At 42.9% G+C, this 16832-nt stretch overlaps 2 protein-coding genes across 4 annotated transcripts in view; one reads left to right on the forward strand and one right to left on the reverse strand.

Annotated features, from left to right (window-relative positions):
- LOC134438861 (retinol dehydrogenase 12-like) overlaps nt 1-4422 on the reverse strand; it is a 15537-nt gene extending 11115 nt beyond the window's left edge. The window contains exons 1-2 of one of the 2 annotated variants that reach the window (XM_063188565.1): nt 4337-4422; nt 3922-4011 (exon numbers count right to left, since the gene is read on the reverse strand). In XM_063188565.1, coding sequence (XP_063044635.1) covers nt 3922-4009 — 88 coding nt within the window. In that variant the 5' untranslated portion in view covers nt 4010-4011; nt 4337-4422. Of the gene's footprint in view, nt 1-3921; nt 4012-4122; nt 4185-4336 lie in introns of those variants that run through there. The other variant, XM_063188566.1, reaches the window with a different exon arrangement.
- Nucleotides 4423-5870: 1448 nt separating this feature from the next.
- psmc3 (proteasome 26S subunit, ATPase 3) lies at nt 5871-14560 on the forward strand. Of its 2 annotated transcripts, none has more exons than XM_063188494.1 (12): nt 5871-5987; nt 6760-6840; nt 7120-7245; nt 7571-7675; nt 8158-8220; nt 8713-8850; nt 9590-9733; nt 10429-10577; nt 11275-11371; nt 12812-12957; nt 13615-13696; nt 14103-14560. In XM_063188494.1, exons 1-12 carry the CDS (start codon nt 5952-5954, stop codon nt 14211-14213), a joined length of 1278 nt encoding a protein of 425 aa, XP_063044564.1. In that variant the 5' UTR covers nt 5871-5951; the 3' UTR covers nt 14214-14560. The 2 variants fall into 2 exon arrangements, with proteins under 2 accessions (XP_063044564.1, XP_063044563.1); XM_063188493.1 differs by having other exon boundaries at nt 5878-5993.
- Nucleotides 14561-16832: the final 2272 nt, after the last annotated feature.

A 16832-nucleotide genomic window follows, 5' to 3' on the forward strand; every position in this document is an offset into this window, starting at 1 on the left:
TGCCACTGTGGGCGGGGCTGCTATTAAACAGGAAGGGAAACATATTTGTGCAGCAGGCGTATCTAAACCCGAGAGGTGTTTGTACTGACATCTGTGCAGAAGGGCCACAGATCATTCCCAACTAGCAAACAAACGCCAGCATCTACTGATACTCTTAGCAAGCCATGCAGCTTTCACTTATAAGCATGTGCATGAGTACTATTAAAAGCTGATCAGATAGTCCATTTTTTAAAACATTCTTAATTCTCAAGTCAAGTCAGCTTTATTGTTAGTTTCTTCATATGCACAGGTCATACAAGGAAATTTAAATCGTGTTTCTCATAGGCAAACACACAATAAAGTTACTCTCCTCTACTACTCTACTCTAACCAGGCATACACAGGACTGCCATTACAGGGTATATACACAAATGTTGAAGTCAAATTTACTACTATTTAATACCCTTTTTCACTACCTTTACATTTTTGTTTACAACCATCACGACATTCCGATGCCAGTATTAACAAGACATCTTTTGTAATTTCTTAACATTAACTTAACATTACATTACACTTTCGACGACCGAAAGGGAGGAGTGCGATTCCAGAGTAGGCCTACTGTTCAACAGTCTGCGTTCTATGGCATAGACCTACGGCACGACTCTGATATGAACTAGGTCAGGTGGCTACTGTTGCGCGAATCACTGGTGTATGAAAAAACTGTGATAAACGGTGAATAAACAAAAAAAATTGTATCAAAATGGTGCAACTAAAAAAATACCTTGTTTTTTCAAAAATAATACCTTTTGAGCAAATTTACAAATTTTAAGGCCATTAAATTTGGGCTTTTTGATTTATCACCCTTTAATACTTTTTACAACCCTGCATACACCCTGCATTAACAGATATTAAATTCTTTATTTCTTAATTCTTTATTCACTATGGGAATATACTACAGTGGCTAGCAGAGGAGCAATGCAGCTTGAAAAATCAAGTCAGAAAATAACAAACCTCTGGCACATCTTATAAGTACTTCCTGACCTATTTAACATAGTTTTACATATCCTGTTCATCAGCAACATCAGTAGCGTAGAGAAAGGCTTAGATGTACTTGTATGGAGAAAAACTGATGACTACTTTGAGAAGTACCCATTGGTTCTGTGTACAGTTTACAAATCAGTAGCACATTGCACAAGGTCCTCAAACTCTAGTTCTTGTCACAATGCGCAAAATCAGTTAGTGTAATACTCAGTAGTTCCTGTCTTATGTTACATCAGTAGGCTACATTTGTCATTTCACGAGAAATCAGACACTTTGGAGCCAGATCGAAATTTAATACAGCTTAGCATGCCTTTCCAGGGGAGCGTACCTATGTTCCCACGCCCCATTGGTCCCACAGCCCATTGGTCCCACGGCCCGCTGGTCCCACAGCCCATTGGTCCCACAACCCATTGGTCCCACAGCCCATTGGTCCCACGTCACTAAGACTTTTTTTCATTATTTAGGCCCATTGGTCCCACAGCCCATTGGTCCCACAGTCCATTGGTCCCACAGCCCATTGGTCCCACATTGCTTTTTTATTTGAATTTTTAGGCCCATTGGTCCCACGGGACTCACTAGTTCGACGCCCTTTCGGTACTTACCGTTTACGTCATACGACCCTAAACCTAACCCTAACCTTAACCCTAAACCTAACCCTAAAACTAACCCTAACCTTAAAGGGACAGTTTGGTCAATTTCAACATGCAGTTGTATTGCTCACGCTACCCTTGACTCGTCAGTACCTGGTGATGCCACATTTTTCGGCTCAGCCCTTTGCGAGATATGAGCAATTCTAATGGGGGCAGCGTTTGTTTACATTTTTCAAAAATGAAACATAGGCCAACTCCAAATATTTTCCCAAAAGGTACTGCTGTTTGTTAGTCGTCTACTGGTGTTTTATAACCTTTTGGATTTTTTTGGGAATAAATAAAAATGTTTTTTTTAAATGTAAACAAAGAGCTGCCCCCATTACAATGACCAGGATCTCGGAAACGGCTGAAGAAGAAGAAGAAAAAATCTCAGGCACTGACAAGTCCAGGGTAGTGTGAGTGTAACGGAGGGCTAACTAGCACAGAGTTAGCGTAGAACGTTGGTAAACTTCCCTCCGATAGCTTCATACAGTCTCGTGCCGTTGGGCCGAGAGACTAGTCTCTTGGCCCAGCGGTATCGTACTGTGTTTCCCATTGCCGAACCGTTGTAGTTGACGAGGTCGCACGTTCGATCCCCGAGGGGGGTGAACAGGTGCAAGATGACCTCCGTCTCAGTGGTGCCGCTGACCCGGGATGGGAGTGAGGTTTAAGGGGGAGAGTGTAACGGAGGCTAACTAGCACAGAGTTGGCGTGGAACGTTGGTAAACCTCCCTCCGATAGCTTCATACAGTCTCGTGCCGTTGGGCCGAGAGACTAGTCTCTTGGCCCAGCGGTATCGTACTGTGTCTCCCATTGCCGAACCGTTGTAGTTGACGAGGTCGCACGTTCGATCCCCGAGGGGGGTGAAAAGGTGCAAGATGACCTCCGTCACCGTTGCACTGTGACGGAGGTCATCTTGCACCTGTTCACCCCCCTCGGGGATCGAAGGTGCGACCTCGTCCACTACAACGGTTCGGCAATGGGAGACACAGTACGATACCACTGGGCCAAGAGACTAGTCTGAGGCTATCAGAGGGAGGTTTTACCAACGTTCCACGCCAACTCTGTGCTAGTTAGCCTCCGTTACATGAGCATTACAACTGCATGTTGAAATTGACCAAACTGTCCCTTTAACCCTAACCCTAACCTTAACCCTAAACCTAACACTAACCTTAAATCGCTTGTTTGAAATGTTTGATTACCATGTGAAGTACCGAGAGGGCGTCAAACTAGTAGGTCCCTTGGTCCCACAGCCCATTGAACTGTTTGTGATGTGGGACCAATGGACTGTGGGACCAACGGACCTAAAATCAAATTAAAAAATCTTAGTGATGTGGGACCAATGGGCTGTGGGACCAATGGGCTGTGGGACCATTGGGCCTGATTTTGAAAAAACGCAAAAGTCTTAGCAGTGGGACCAATGGGCTGTGGGACCAATGGGCCGTGGGAACATTGGGCTGACCCCCCTTTCCAGTGGCAAGGTAGAACACCAGAACTTTCTTAGTTCGTTTCTCCCTCAATATTGGTGACAGCTTCATGCAAATTCAGTTCTGGAGTTCTACCTTGCCACTAAAAAGACACACCAAGTTGTAGTTGCAAAGTTTCAAAATCTCCGGTCTAGGCGACATATTTATACACATGATACAACTGATGATTCTTGATCCAAATGGCAAGCTTTACATTAGGCCTACATTAATTTAAATATGACTCAATGTTTCATGACTCATTACGAGTCTGGAAACTTATCGTTCTTTATTTTGTCATAAATGAAAACCGGCCTTACACGTTGAGAAAAGTGTTGGATAGCCTATGGTGCAACGCCATCAAAATGAGGCATATTATTACCTCTACTTTTTTATTCCGCTTTTTTTTGTTTTTATCATCGTTAATCTAACAGCGTTGAGCTGCATGTCTTCTTACAATGAATTGTTGTGCTATACAAATTAAGATAGGCCTATTATCAATAATATTGTGCCAACAACTTCTTCCAAACAATGGGGGGAAATAGGGAAAATGGGAAAAGAGATCAACTCCCTCAATGGAACAAGGGCAGTGCACTGCCTATCCTGTTCCGATTTCTGGCATCAACTTCATCGAATCATCAGCACTAGTGCTGCATGAAGTTGATGCCACGCGATACGGGGGAAAAAATGACCATGACAAACCCAACTTTTACGCTTCATGCATGATGTCATTTCTAATAATGTGGGATATAATCTAACCGACTCTTATGATCATTAATGAAAGAAGACTTGTTGATGGTTTCACGTTACCAGTGAGGATGACAGCCGCGACTCCCGTTGGGTGATCCTGTACAAACTCTGTCAGCTGATTGCAGTACCGCTCCATGGTGTCTGGCATCGCTGCTCACACACGCAATAAACAAAACAAAAAAAACAGGGTTAGACGTTATACTAACAACTCAAGTCTACTGAATACAATATAACAGTTGACTGATCTCATGCAACACGTACACAACTCCTCGACAGCAGACTTCACTCGAGAGTAAACAAATTGACCCTATCCGGGTTATAATCAAGGAGAGTAGATATGTGTGTGTCAAAATAAAAGCATATACTGTATTTAAAAAATATATGCGCGCGCGTGAGTTAGTTAAAAACACTCTGAAATAATAACATGGGTCTACACAACACACACAAAAATCCTCTCAGTCGCATGAGCATTTACCTTGGGCTCCAGACTAACAAAACTCAACAGGCAGAGTGTTGAAAGAGTTGGAGAGAATGGCCTTCAGCAAGAAATCGGCCCTCAGAGAGACAGCCTACTGGACTTGATTAACCTGCCTTCAGGTGACTCAGCAGATCTCTAGGCCACCATTGATGTCGTGTGGGTGTGCTGCCTTTGGGTGCCTTTGATGTTCGCTGGTGGCACCATAACCCAATTCACTGAGCACACAAGCAGGCGGAGTAGGCCAAATGCAAATATGCAATTTCATCCACCTTTAGAAAAGATTGTTTGGTATACTGCCCTACAATATCAGAACGCAGTATCTTGAAAATGGTCGAAAATGGGTTTAGACCGGAAATTGGCTTTAAAATACCTTCTTTTTCTTGTGTTAAATTTTTTTGGCCCAACTTGGTCCCGTTTCGGAAAAAAACGCAAAAAACTGATTATACTGCGCTTTTTGGTTTTAGGAGGTTACGTCGTAGGCTACTAGCCAAGAACGCAGTATAATGCGATACTGCACTTTTATACTGCACTTCTCCATTGACACCGTGGTTTTGGTGTAGACAGTAATACCACAACAGAGCGCAGTATAATGATTTTTCAGCTAAAAAGTAATGAGAATGTTGTTTTTTTTGCTTTTTTCTTGTGTGCATAAATTTTCACCCTAAAAAAGTATTATATGGAAGTGTCATCACCACTTTACCTCCAACACAGTCGCGTGGACAGAAAGGAAACTTTAAAGCCTTTTTTCTCAGTTTGGCATTTTGAATTATACTGCGTTCTGAAATTGTAGGGCAGTATAGTAGATGACTGATGGCTTTGAAAATGTTATCAACAAAATAAATGCTATGATAAGCATCATAACAAGCCTCAGTTTTATGAAGATATAGAGTTGGACCTAAAATTACCTCTCCATTCCATTGTGCTCTAGTCTTGGCTATTCTATCCTACTGAGGTGTTTACACTGGGTGAGAAAAATGTGTGTGTGTGTGTGTGTGTGTGTGTGTGTGTGTGTGTGTGTGTGTGTGTGTGTGTGTGTGTGTGTGTGTGTGTGTGTGTGTGTGTGTGTGTGTGTGTGTGTGTGTGTGTGTGTGTGTGTGTTCAAATAGCACCTTTTTTTAATACTTGCATTTCTACTCCTCTCATCTTCTTGAGAACTTTACAGTATATCTAACTTGCCTGCTGACACTGACCACAAAGAGTTGGCATGACAATAACCCCTGATGGTCCCACCATTACAGAGACAGCCTGAAGTTAGGTCTTCTTTAAAAAGCCACTGTAGGCCTACCAACCAAACCACAATTTCCATGTCAAACAAAATCATATGCCTACATATTATTTATGTATATTTCCTTATCAGTGTCATAGCCTATTGTTAGGCTATATTTCCATAATCATTCAAATTATTCAATTTGGGCTATAGGCTATTATGGAAAAACAGTTTTTTTAATGTAGAAATAACACTCATCCACTGGGTAAGTGAATGAAGGACGTCCCTCCCAGCTCCCACCACGACACCAGTAGGTGGCGATAGGAACAGCTTTACTACCCTGCATATGCACAACCAGCCTTCAATAAACACCACGAAGAAGAAGACAAGAAAGAAGCCCTCAACATGTCGTCGTTGAATGACAGATCAGTTTGGGATGAGGTGGAGGTTTGTTTATTATATTTGGCATATAAACCACAACGTAATGTGGTTTATATGGAGATGAGTGCTGTTTACTGTCCCATTGGCTATATTTTGGACAGTAGTCTGTCTCAAACAAAAAAAATACGGACAGTAAACACAAGCTAACACCAAGCATAGCTAACCGGTTTTGAGCATGACACAGTGAATTAGGTAGCCTTTAGGCTAACGGTGTTAAGCTAGCTAATGTCTTAACTGCTTTCTGACAAAATTTACCATATACGTGAAACGTTTGTCGTTTTACCTTTGACTTCTGAGGGAGGGTGTATGTGTTGATTTTGCTAAACTGCGGCTTATGAGGTAACGTCAGGTTACCTAGGCTGTGTTCTAACGTTAGCCTCAGTGGAGTTCTGCTATCAAAGCCCAGCCTCTCGGTAGCTGGTCAGCTAATGTTAGCTTGACCCTCCACTTATTTGACTTTAATATAGAGAACCTACTAAAATCTAAGGTTTCTGAAATCTGATATGCATGTTTAACTTTTCCCCTGCATGATGTGAACAATGGGTTTTGAACTGTTTTCTATGTTTTTAACCGTACTGCTATACATTTACCACCAGCTAGCAATACCTTACTTGGATGTCTTCTAAGATGTATTTGTGTAACATAGTAGTATATGAAAATACAGCAGTGTGGCATGTGTTGTGATTTTATTTGTGGTGGTGTTTTTGTTGTTTGAAAGTGTATGTAGATGTATGTTTTGATGTACTGATGTTTTGGCTTCATTCTTCTGCAGGATGGCATCGGAGAGGAAGTCCTCAAAATGTCCACTGAAGAAATTGTTCAGCGGACGCGTCTCTTGGACAGTGAGATTAAGGTGTGTGAGCTGGCTTCATATTGAAACCAACTTCAATGTCCACCTAACCCCGTGGCTCTCGATATTAGTTTTTGTTTTTGTTTGTTTGTTAAACACAAACACCCCTCTGTCCTCATCATCAGCTGCTGACACCCCCCTTATTATTGAAAAATAAAAAATGAACTAATGTTATCACACAACCCCCTTTTAGCTGTATCCTTCTCAACAACCCCTTTGAGAATCACTGTCCTAACCCAAGACAATATGTCTAACGTGTCTTGTGTGTCTGGTCCTCTTCAGATCATGAAGAGCGAGGTGTTGAGAGTGACGCATGAGCTTCAGGCCATGAAGGACAAAATCAAGGAGAACACGGAGAAGATCAAAGTCAACAAGACCCTCCCTTACCTGGTCTCCAACGTCATCGAGGTAAGTAACACAACAAGACCTTTGTTTGCAATGCAATTTCCCACTTCGAAGTCTTGCAAGTTACTAAGGCTGGCTGTAGTTTTCAGAGTGAGAAGTCTGCACACTAAAAATCCTTTTTGTTGTCTTTTATTATTTCATGGCTCCAGCCTATTGGAAGCCTAGCAAGTTGCTAACTGGTGTATGGCCGGCTTTATATACAATAATGTAATGTTTGCGACCCACAGCTGTTGTAATGTAATGTAATATTTGTTCTCCATAGCTGTTGTAGTGTAGTGTAGTCAGTGTAATGTAATGTTATGTGTAATGTAATGTTTGTTCCCCACAGCTGTTGGATGTGGACCCCAATGACCAGGAGGAGGACGGGGCCAACATCGACCTTGACTCCCAGAGGAAGGGCAAGTGTGCCGTCATCAAGACCTCCACCAGACAGGTGACCAGAACACAATCTCATGCCATGTATTCATAGTTTAAAGTGATACTGTCCCATTTTTGGAAATAAGGCCAGTTAGCTGCCAGCTGGTGTCATAGGACTCAATGTTAACCGCTATCATGGAGGTAAATTTTTGCACTGCCGTACTCAGAGAACGGTTGAAAGTACAGGAGAAAGGTAAAACTCAATTATTTAACTCAAGGGGAGGTGTAATATGAGCTTATTTCCAAAAATGGGACAGTATCACTTTAAGGGCAATGTCAACTTAATATTAGGATTTTATGTCTCCCATTCCCACCACTGCGAAGCACTTCTTGACTAAATTTTTCAGACTTGAAATACAGCCATAGCCCCTCTTTGTCAATACATATTCTAGGGTGACCACTACCTAATTGTTGATGCAATGTTGTTGATTATATAATTAGCTATAGTTGATTCATACATGGGTATTAACTTTACTTCTGTCATTTCCTCCTCCACAGACATACTTCCTGCCCGTCATTGGATTGGTGGACGCTGAGAAGCTGAAGCCTGGTGACCTTGTGGTACGTCTAAAAATAATAATAATAATGATAATAATAATAAAGCATTCATAAGCACCTTTCCAAACACACCAGTACACTGTGGAAAGATAAACCATAGTGAAATAAAAGAAGGCTTGTTGAAAGATCCTAGAGACGTGTGTGTGTGTTGTTATAATCAGGGCTGATAGTATTCAGGCTTCATGCCTGATTTCAGGCTTGACGAAGTTAGCAAAAATAAAAACATTGATAATAATAATTAGCCATTAGGTTATTCTTATCTCAGAAAGTGCTACAGGTTCAGGGTTTTCTTCTACTATCAGGCTTGAATAATGGTCATGCACAGACTATTAAATGTTTGAATAATGTGTCAAAATAGGCCTACGTTACGTCACTATGCAGTATCTCGTCATTGTCGTTAGAGCAGGGGAAAAAGTTCAGGCTCAGGTTTTTTTTTTCCACTATCACCCCTGTATAATGTGTTAATTAATGGTGTGGGTGTGTGTGTGCTGTTAGGGAGTGAATAAGGACTCGTACCTGATCCTGGAGACGCTGCCTACAGAGTACGACTCCCGTGTGAAGGCCATGGAAGTGGACGAGAGGCCCACAGAGCAGTACAGCGACATCGGAGGCCTGGACAAGCAGATCCAGGAGGTACGCACCGCACCGCACCGCACCGCACCACCATTTATCGCTGTGTGTGTGTGTGTGTGTGTGTGTATAGTGTAGGTGATAAGTTTGTGCAGGGTGCTATTTGTCGGAAAACCAGAAGGGGGGGGTTGTATGTTTTCAGATTTTAAGCAATATCAATGGAATTACATTAAAATTAAAAAGTGGCGATAACAAAACCAGAAGGAGGGACAATCCCCCCCCTACAAATCACACCCTGAGTTAGAGTGTGTGTGTGTGTGTGTGTGTGTGTGTGTGTGTGTGTGTGTGTGTGTGTGTGTGTGTGTGTGTGTGTGTGTGTGTGTGTTTTAGAGTATGACATGGGAGTGGATTTTCACTCCCGTCCCATCCCAGGCCCAGAAAAAAAATCCCGTTCCCGTCCCGGAGTGGAGTAAAAGAAATAAATCCCATCCCGTCCCATCCTGAAAAGAATGTCTCCCAATCCTGCCCACTCCCACTCAAAATCAATCCCACTCCCGTTTCATAGGCTTTTTTAATGAAAAAATAAGCAAGCATTCCCGCTCTCATTCATTTTTATTCCCGCTCCTGCCCGCTCTCATTCATCTTTATTCCTGCTCCTGCCCGCTCTCGTTCATCTTTAAAATTTTGTGTGTATAATGACCATGTGTCCGGTGTGTGTCCGCTGCAGCTGGTGAATTACAAAGCATGTTGATATGATTATTGTGTGTAATGACCGTGTGTCCTGTGTGTCTGTCCGCTGCAGCTGGTGGAGGCCATTGTGCTGCCCATGAACCACAAGGAGAAGTTTGAGAACCTGGGCATCCAGCCGCCCAAAGGGGTGCTGATGTACGGACCCCCCGGAACTGGCAAGACACTGCTGGCCAGGGCCTGCGCTGCTCAGACCAAGGTGAGAACGTGTGTGTGTGTGTGTGTGTGTGTGTGTGTGTGTGTGTGTGTGTGTGTGTGTGTGTGTGTGTGTGTGTGTGTGTGTGTGTGTGTGTGTGTGTGTGTGTGTGTGTGTGTGTGTGTGAGCGCGCGCGCGCGCGCGTGGAAGCAGTAAGACACTGCTGGCCAGGGCCTGTGCTGCTCAGACCAAGGTGAGAGACTGTTTCTGTGTCTGAGATGGTGCACTTTGGGCACTATGTTTCAGTGCATAATTAATATGCCATACACACTGAAACATGAACACTGAATTGCATAAATGTACCATTTGAGATCTGGTGTGTGTGGTGATGGATGAGCAGAACGTGAGTGTTGTTTTGAGGATGTTTCTGAGCGAATCGCATAATCGTTAAACGTGAGTTAACCTGCGGACTCCTAATGGTTGTTGCCCATCTGATCTGTAGGCCATGTTTTTCATGTTTGTTTTACTGTATTAATCTGGCTGTAGTGTAGGCCCCGTTTATATACATAATTTATTATGCTATATATACCGTATTTATGCATGTTACATACTGTCTTTATCTGTAGGCGGTCTTTATACGTGTATGTTTTCTTTTTATTTGTAGGCTACGTTTCTGTACAGGCTTGATATATCATGTATATTATACTGCATGTGTCCACAGGCCATGTTTACATGGTATGTATTTTGTGTGTGTGTAGGCCACTTTCCTGAAGCTGGCGGGTCCCCAGCTGGTGCAGATGTTTATTGGTGACGGTGCCAAGCTGGTGCGGGATGCCTTCGCCCTGGCCAAGGAGAAAGCCCCCTCCATCATCTTCATCGACGAGCTGGACGCCATCGGCACCAAGAGGTGACCTCTCCCACAATGCACTATTCTGCCCTACATAGACGACTATGCCAACATTGAAACCGAGAAATTTGCCTTCAAAGACTTGGTATTAGGTTGGATATTGTTTATTTTAGTTTAGTTTATTGGTTTATTGGTTTATTTGACAGGGGCCATGTACATCACAACTCCAGTACCAGAGTTAGCTACTAAGCTAATTTGCATCTGTGGTCCATGGGCATTGTAGTTACAGCAAATTTCACATGTCAATATCTCTAAAACAGGACACATTTTTCACATGATTAAGGATACTTAATGAAGACCATTTTCAGCCTAAATCGTGACTAAATATGTAGTTGCTGCACTTTGCCTTTGTGGGGCAGTATTGGCAGTGTGACTTCTCTTCTCCTCTCCACACTACTCTACACTATTCTATTGGCACCAAGAGGTGACCTCTCCCTCTTCATTCATTCATTCAATCATTCAATTAAGGTTTTTCCAGTCATGGAATTTGAGAATGTTGCATGTGCAGTCAGGGAATATCATATCAGTTTTAACAGTATTGTGCTTTTGCTCTGTCTAAAATACTTACTAGTGTTAATGTAATATTCTGGGTATCATGTGTTGTGTTAATGTTGTGTGTGTGTGTGTGTGTGTGTGTGTGCGCGTGTGTGTGTGTGTGTGTGTGTGTGTGTGTGTGTGTGTGTGTGTGTGTCTGCAGGTTTGACAGTGAGAAGGCTGGAGATCGTGAGGTGCAGAGGACCATGCTGGAGCTCCTCAACCAATTGGACGGCTTCCAGCCCAACATGCAAGTCAAGGTACCGTACAACACACACACACACACACACACACACACACACACACACACACACCAGAGAATCGTATATGAGAGTGAGATAAAGCAGGCGGGTTCTTTTCCGGTATCCACTTTACGTCTGGTGAACGCCCCTTTAGGAGACCTTCGATTAGGAGACCTTTGGAGTCTTGAGGTTGAGAATAAATGGAGTCCCCTTAGCGCTGTAGTTGGCGGTAGCGCACGTCTTGTGCAAACACCACGAAAAGAGAAGAAGAAGGAGGGACAACGCCCCCTTAGGAGACCAAATTTTGAGCACACGCTTTTGCATTGAGTGGGCGTGTTTCGATTAGTCTTATGGGGCACCTAAGTCTCCACCCCTTCCGGGCGGCTTGTGGGGCTGGCAACGCAAAAACTTTTGACTGGGCTGTAATGGACTGATCAAAGCTATTTTCCGACCCACCTCGCATTCCCCCTTCGATCACACATATGCTGTGCCTCAGAATTAATAACAACCAATGGTGTGCTTATTGACTTCACTTGGCAAGCGATTTTTGAGTTGTGTGTGTGCAAAAATATGTAAACATTTGGACTACACCACAGACGTCGCCTGTCGGACGTGCAGCCACTTAAGCCGCGGTGCAGCGGTAGGGTTGGCTGTGCCTCGGTTCACGTCAGATATGCGAGGCGCACGTGTAGTCTCCAACACAGTTTTGCACAAAAGCTAAAATAACGTTTCTTGCGTGCCGAAAATGAGTGGTCTTACGATGCAAATCCAAACCTTTCAAATTCACTGTCATCATATGTGAAATCCGGAGCACATGCCAAACGGGATGAGGATTTAGCTTGACTCGCTCCATTAACTCGCATTCAAAATTTTGCGAGCTCCAGCCCCATAGATCGGAAGTAGAAGGGCGTGACTTAGGTGCCCCATTATATATCCAACCTCTTTGCACACACACACACACACACACCCCAGTCAAGCATGCAAGTCAAGGTGCACTGTACACGCATGCTGCTCATTCTTATAAGACTAGCCTCCAGTTCCAATTTGGTTTTGATTTGGCCTAATTATAATGTTCCCAAGTAGAATTTGGTCATGATCGCAACACAAACAAAATTGTGCGCACTCCTGTAATGTCTGCCCACACCCCAGTTTAATATCCACTGATGTAATGTGATATTATGAAGTGTAATGAAATATAATGTGATGTTTCCCTGCAGGTGATTGCTGCCACTAACAGGGTGGACATCTTGGACCCTGCACTGCTATGTAATACACTGTTATGTGGTGTAGTGTAGTGTAATATAATGTGATGTTTCCTTGCAGGTGATTGCTGCCACTAACAGGTTGGACATCTTGGACACTGTCCTGCTATGTAATATACTGTTATGTGGTGTAATGTGATCATTGTAATGTGATGTTATATAGTGTGGTGTAATGTAATGTGATGTTTCCCTGCAGGTGATTGCTGCCACCAACAGGGTGGACATCTTGGACCCTGCTCTGCTGCGTTCGGGTCGTCTGGACCGTAAGATCGAGTTCCCCATGCCCAACGAGGAGGCCCGCGCACGCATCATGCAGATCCACTCACGCAAGATGAACGTCAGGTAGGCACACACACACACACACACACACACACACACACACACACATGCAGATCCACTCACGCAAGATGAACGTCAGGTAGGCACACACACACACACACACCATGTGAGTGTGGCGAGATCTCTATTACGTGTTCGTGCTGTTTCTCACCTCTTCCTCCTGTGCAGTCCTGATGTGATAGCTGGGTTCCCACTGGTCATGAAATTCCTGGAATATCATGGAAATTCGAGAGGTTTTTCCAGTCATGGAATTTGAGCATTTTGCATGCACAATCAGGGAATATCCTGGAATTTTAACAGTATTGTGCTTTTGTTTTGTTCCAACAATATTATCGAATCCGAAAATGTCAAGAAGCCTCTCAATTCAGGCAATCATGCCTGACTTATGCAGAAGAGAGTTGACTGAAAATGGCACTTTGAAAGAGTGACTATTACAAATTGATGACCACACAGCGAAATCCTTATCTATATTTTTCTATCTAAAACCATCATGTAGTTTTACGAGAGGTCATGGAAATTCTGTTTTATAGTCAGAGAAAGTCATGGAATGTTGTGTCTGACATGGAGTTGGAAACCTGTAATGGTTAAAGTATGATAATAATAATAACAATAATAATAATAGCTAATAATCGCGCTGTTTCTCTCCTTCCTCCTGTGCAGTCCTGATGTGAACTACGAGGAGTTGGCCAGGTGTACAGATGACTTCAACGGAGCCCAGTGCAAGGCCGTCTGTGTGGAGGCGGTAAGAAGCATACTCTCACTAACTCACCTCTACTTTCACCACCGTCACTGTCGTATCAAAAAGTAGACCGACCTCCTGGAACAATGTGTCTCTCAGATCCCCTGATTTTCTTCTTTTGGATGTTGGATGTTTGTTTCTTTTTATGTACAGGGTATAATGATTGAAGATAATGTTTTTTGTGTGCAGGGTATGATTTTAAAGGTTGTGTGTGTACGTGCGTGTGTGCAGGCAGGATGATGATGATGATGATGATGAAGATTAAGGTTGTGTGTGTACAGTACAATTTGAAAGCTTGTTCTTGTGAGTTTGTGCGCAGGGTATGATGGTGGTTAATGTGCGTGCGTGTGTGTGTGTGTGCGTGCAGGGTATGATTGTTAATATTGTTTATTAATATTTGTGTGTGCAGGGTATGATTGCGCTGCGTCGGGGGGCCACAGAGCTGAACCATGAAGACTACATGGAGGGAATCCTGGAGGTCCAGGCCAAGAAGAAGGCCAACCTGCAGTACTACGCCTGAACACCAGGGGGAGACCTGGGACTACGTTTGTGGGTCTGGGGGCATTTGTACGAGTGTATGTGCGTGTGTTTGAATGCGTATGTGTGTTTGAGTGCCTGTGTGTGTATGTTTGAGTGCGTGCGCGTGTGTGTGTGGGAAGTGTGCCAGGCGACCAGGCGTTCCGTGTGATCTCTCCTGACCTGACCTTTGACCCTAAGACAGTTGATGTTTTATAACCTTACTCACCTAAAGATATTTGAGTATCGAGCCCTAACTGTATTCTGGGCTGCATCGAAAGCAACTGGTATGCCATCACACTTAGACCTTCTATTGTTATGATGAGAATAAATAAAACCGTTTTTCATTGATCTTGTTGCCTCTCGTGCTTTGTCCAGTGCAGGGGGTGGGTCACCTCTGGGCCGTACGGCCGTCTTATCCGTGTCCTGATATAATTTTAATGTTATGAAGTTTCACATGAAATATTGTAATTAGAAGGTTGTGGTAAGTATTCATGAAAAATGTAACATTTGTGGATGGGCAGCATGAATTCTGGAAATAAATGACTAAAAATAATACAGTGTACCTTTTATAAGATTGCCTTAGGATGCCTTGATGACCTCGCCTTCATGATCTATACGGCAGACTAGTTGTGGTTTCATACATTCTTATGGTTTATGTGCTTATGGGAGGCACCATACGTGGTAGCACGAGTACATTAATTTCTGTACGCCGATACAGAGACTCTGAGAGTACCGATACTTTTACCCTGAGCATACAGTGATGCACAGATTATGCACTTTTTTTTGTAAAACTTCACTTGTTTACCACCACACATCCTTGACGCCATCTTAAGATTATTTTCTTTATCTTGGTCTCAGAGAGATGAACAGACCAAGGATATGGATCACTGGAACCATGTCGTGTGGGCTGATGACCAAGATAAACAAATTTGCTTTAGATGGTGTTAAGCAAGCATGTCTGGTGGTAAATAAGTTAGTTATACCAAAAAAAAGTGCATCATTTGGCTAGTCAAGCATGGTAGAGGGACTGACATGGTTTGAGGATGTATGAATGCCGTCAACATTGGAAATCTGAAATACACCTGAAGAAACATGCATGTCAACATGCACTGTGACTACAGAAGCTGATCATGAAATTCTCCATAGGACTTCATTCAAAACTCACACCCATCTACTTTAGCCAGGTGCAGACTCAAAATGTAAAATTTCAATGTAAAGAAAGGTTGAAACACACTGACCTCCCTTTTAATCCTCTTTCATTTCGAAATGAAAAAATGAATGCAGTTGCTGCCAAAGGTGGTTCTACAAAGTATTAAGCAAAGGCTGTTAATACTTATGTAAATATGATATCTTTGTTTTTTAATTTAAATACATTTTCAAACACTCAAGAACTGTTTTTTTTTCATATGGTCATAATGAGAAAAAAAATAAAAAATTCTATGTAGTTTTCCCATTTCTGATGTAGGCCTAGTACCTTCTGGATCTGTAGGCCTACTCACAGATGGCATCCTATTTTTCTTATATGTTTTTTTATTTATTTATTTTAAAAGTCCATGTGGTCCGTAATCTTGGCCATGTCTCTTAAAAAAGCTTTCCACCTCTACAATGTTAACTTGAATAAATGAATAAAGGTACTGAACAGGATGGTTGAGGCAGAATTGGCCCTCCCGAAAAACAGCGGCTGCACCTCTCAACTTGCTCTGTGTGGTTATAACCTGTAGGGGGCAGCATAGCTCATACACCTTTCACCCTGACGGACCACAGGCATGTTTTTGAGAACCTTTTGGGCGGGATTTGATCAGACACATCTGGCAACACTGGGCATGACTTTGGAAAACATTACAGGGGTGAATTTCTCAAAACCAAAGTTGCTGACTACATTAGCTACTTTGTTGTTTTCAATGCATTTACCCATTGGCAACTACCGAAGTTGCTAATAGGCTAACAACTTCTCTTTTGAGAAACTCACCCCAGACTTGAAATGGAAACTACTTCATGCTTAATGCTCTAAAGCAGGGGTGTCAAACTCAAATTGACTAAGGGCCAAAATCAAAATCTGGAACAATCTTGTGGGCCGAGCACAATCATGTGCAATACATGAAATACGGCAAATATGCGACAATCGAAAAACGGTTCCTTTCATATATCTAGTCAAAGAAAGAACTGTCCTACATAAGAGGAAAAGACATGACTCCTGTATTGCACAACCTGATGCTGCACATGCTCTGTGTTGTTACAATATAAGGCGTGCGTTACAATATGCGACCTTGTCTCCTCCACTTGTGCTTGTCTCCTCGCCCCACCTCCTGGCCCCTCCTCCGTGGAGAAACCGATAAAGTTTCCCAGCTGTCAGCCTAGCCACAACAACTTTTGAGGGAATGTTTTTCATTCACCATCCCAATTGCAAATGAGAAGAAGGAATTACAATTGAGCTTTTGCAAGATATTGAAATATAAGCCTGTGGTCAGTGATGTCATCATGACACATTACTTCCTGGTACGAGGAGACAAGCACAAGTGGAGGAGGCAAGGTCGCATATTGTAACGCACTGACAGTATACCAAATGACTGTGATAAATGGTTGTTAAAATGCGCCATCTTCTGTGTATAACAAAAACTAT

Source organism: Engraulis encrasicolus, chromosome 22 (genome assembly GCF_034702125.1).
Source record: "Engraulis encrasicolus isolate BLACKSEA-1 chromosome 22, IST_EnEncr_1.0, whole genome shotgun sequence".
Taxonomy (NCBI): domain Eukaryota; kingdom Metazoa; phylum Chordata; class Actinopteri; order Clupeiformes; family Engraulidae; genus Engraulis; species Engraulis encrasicolus.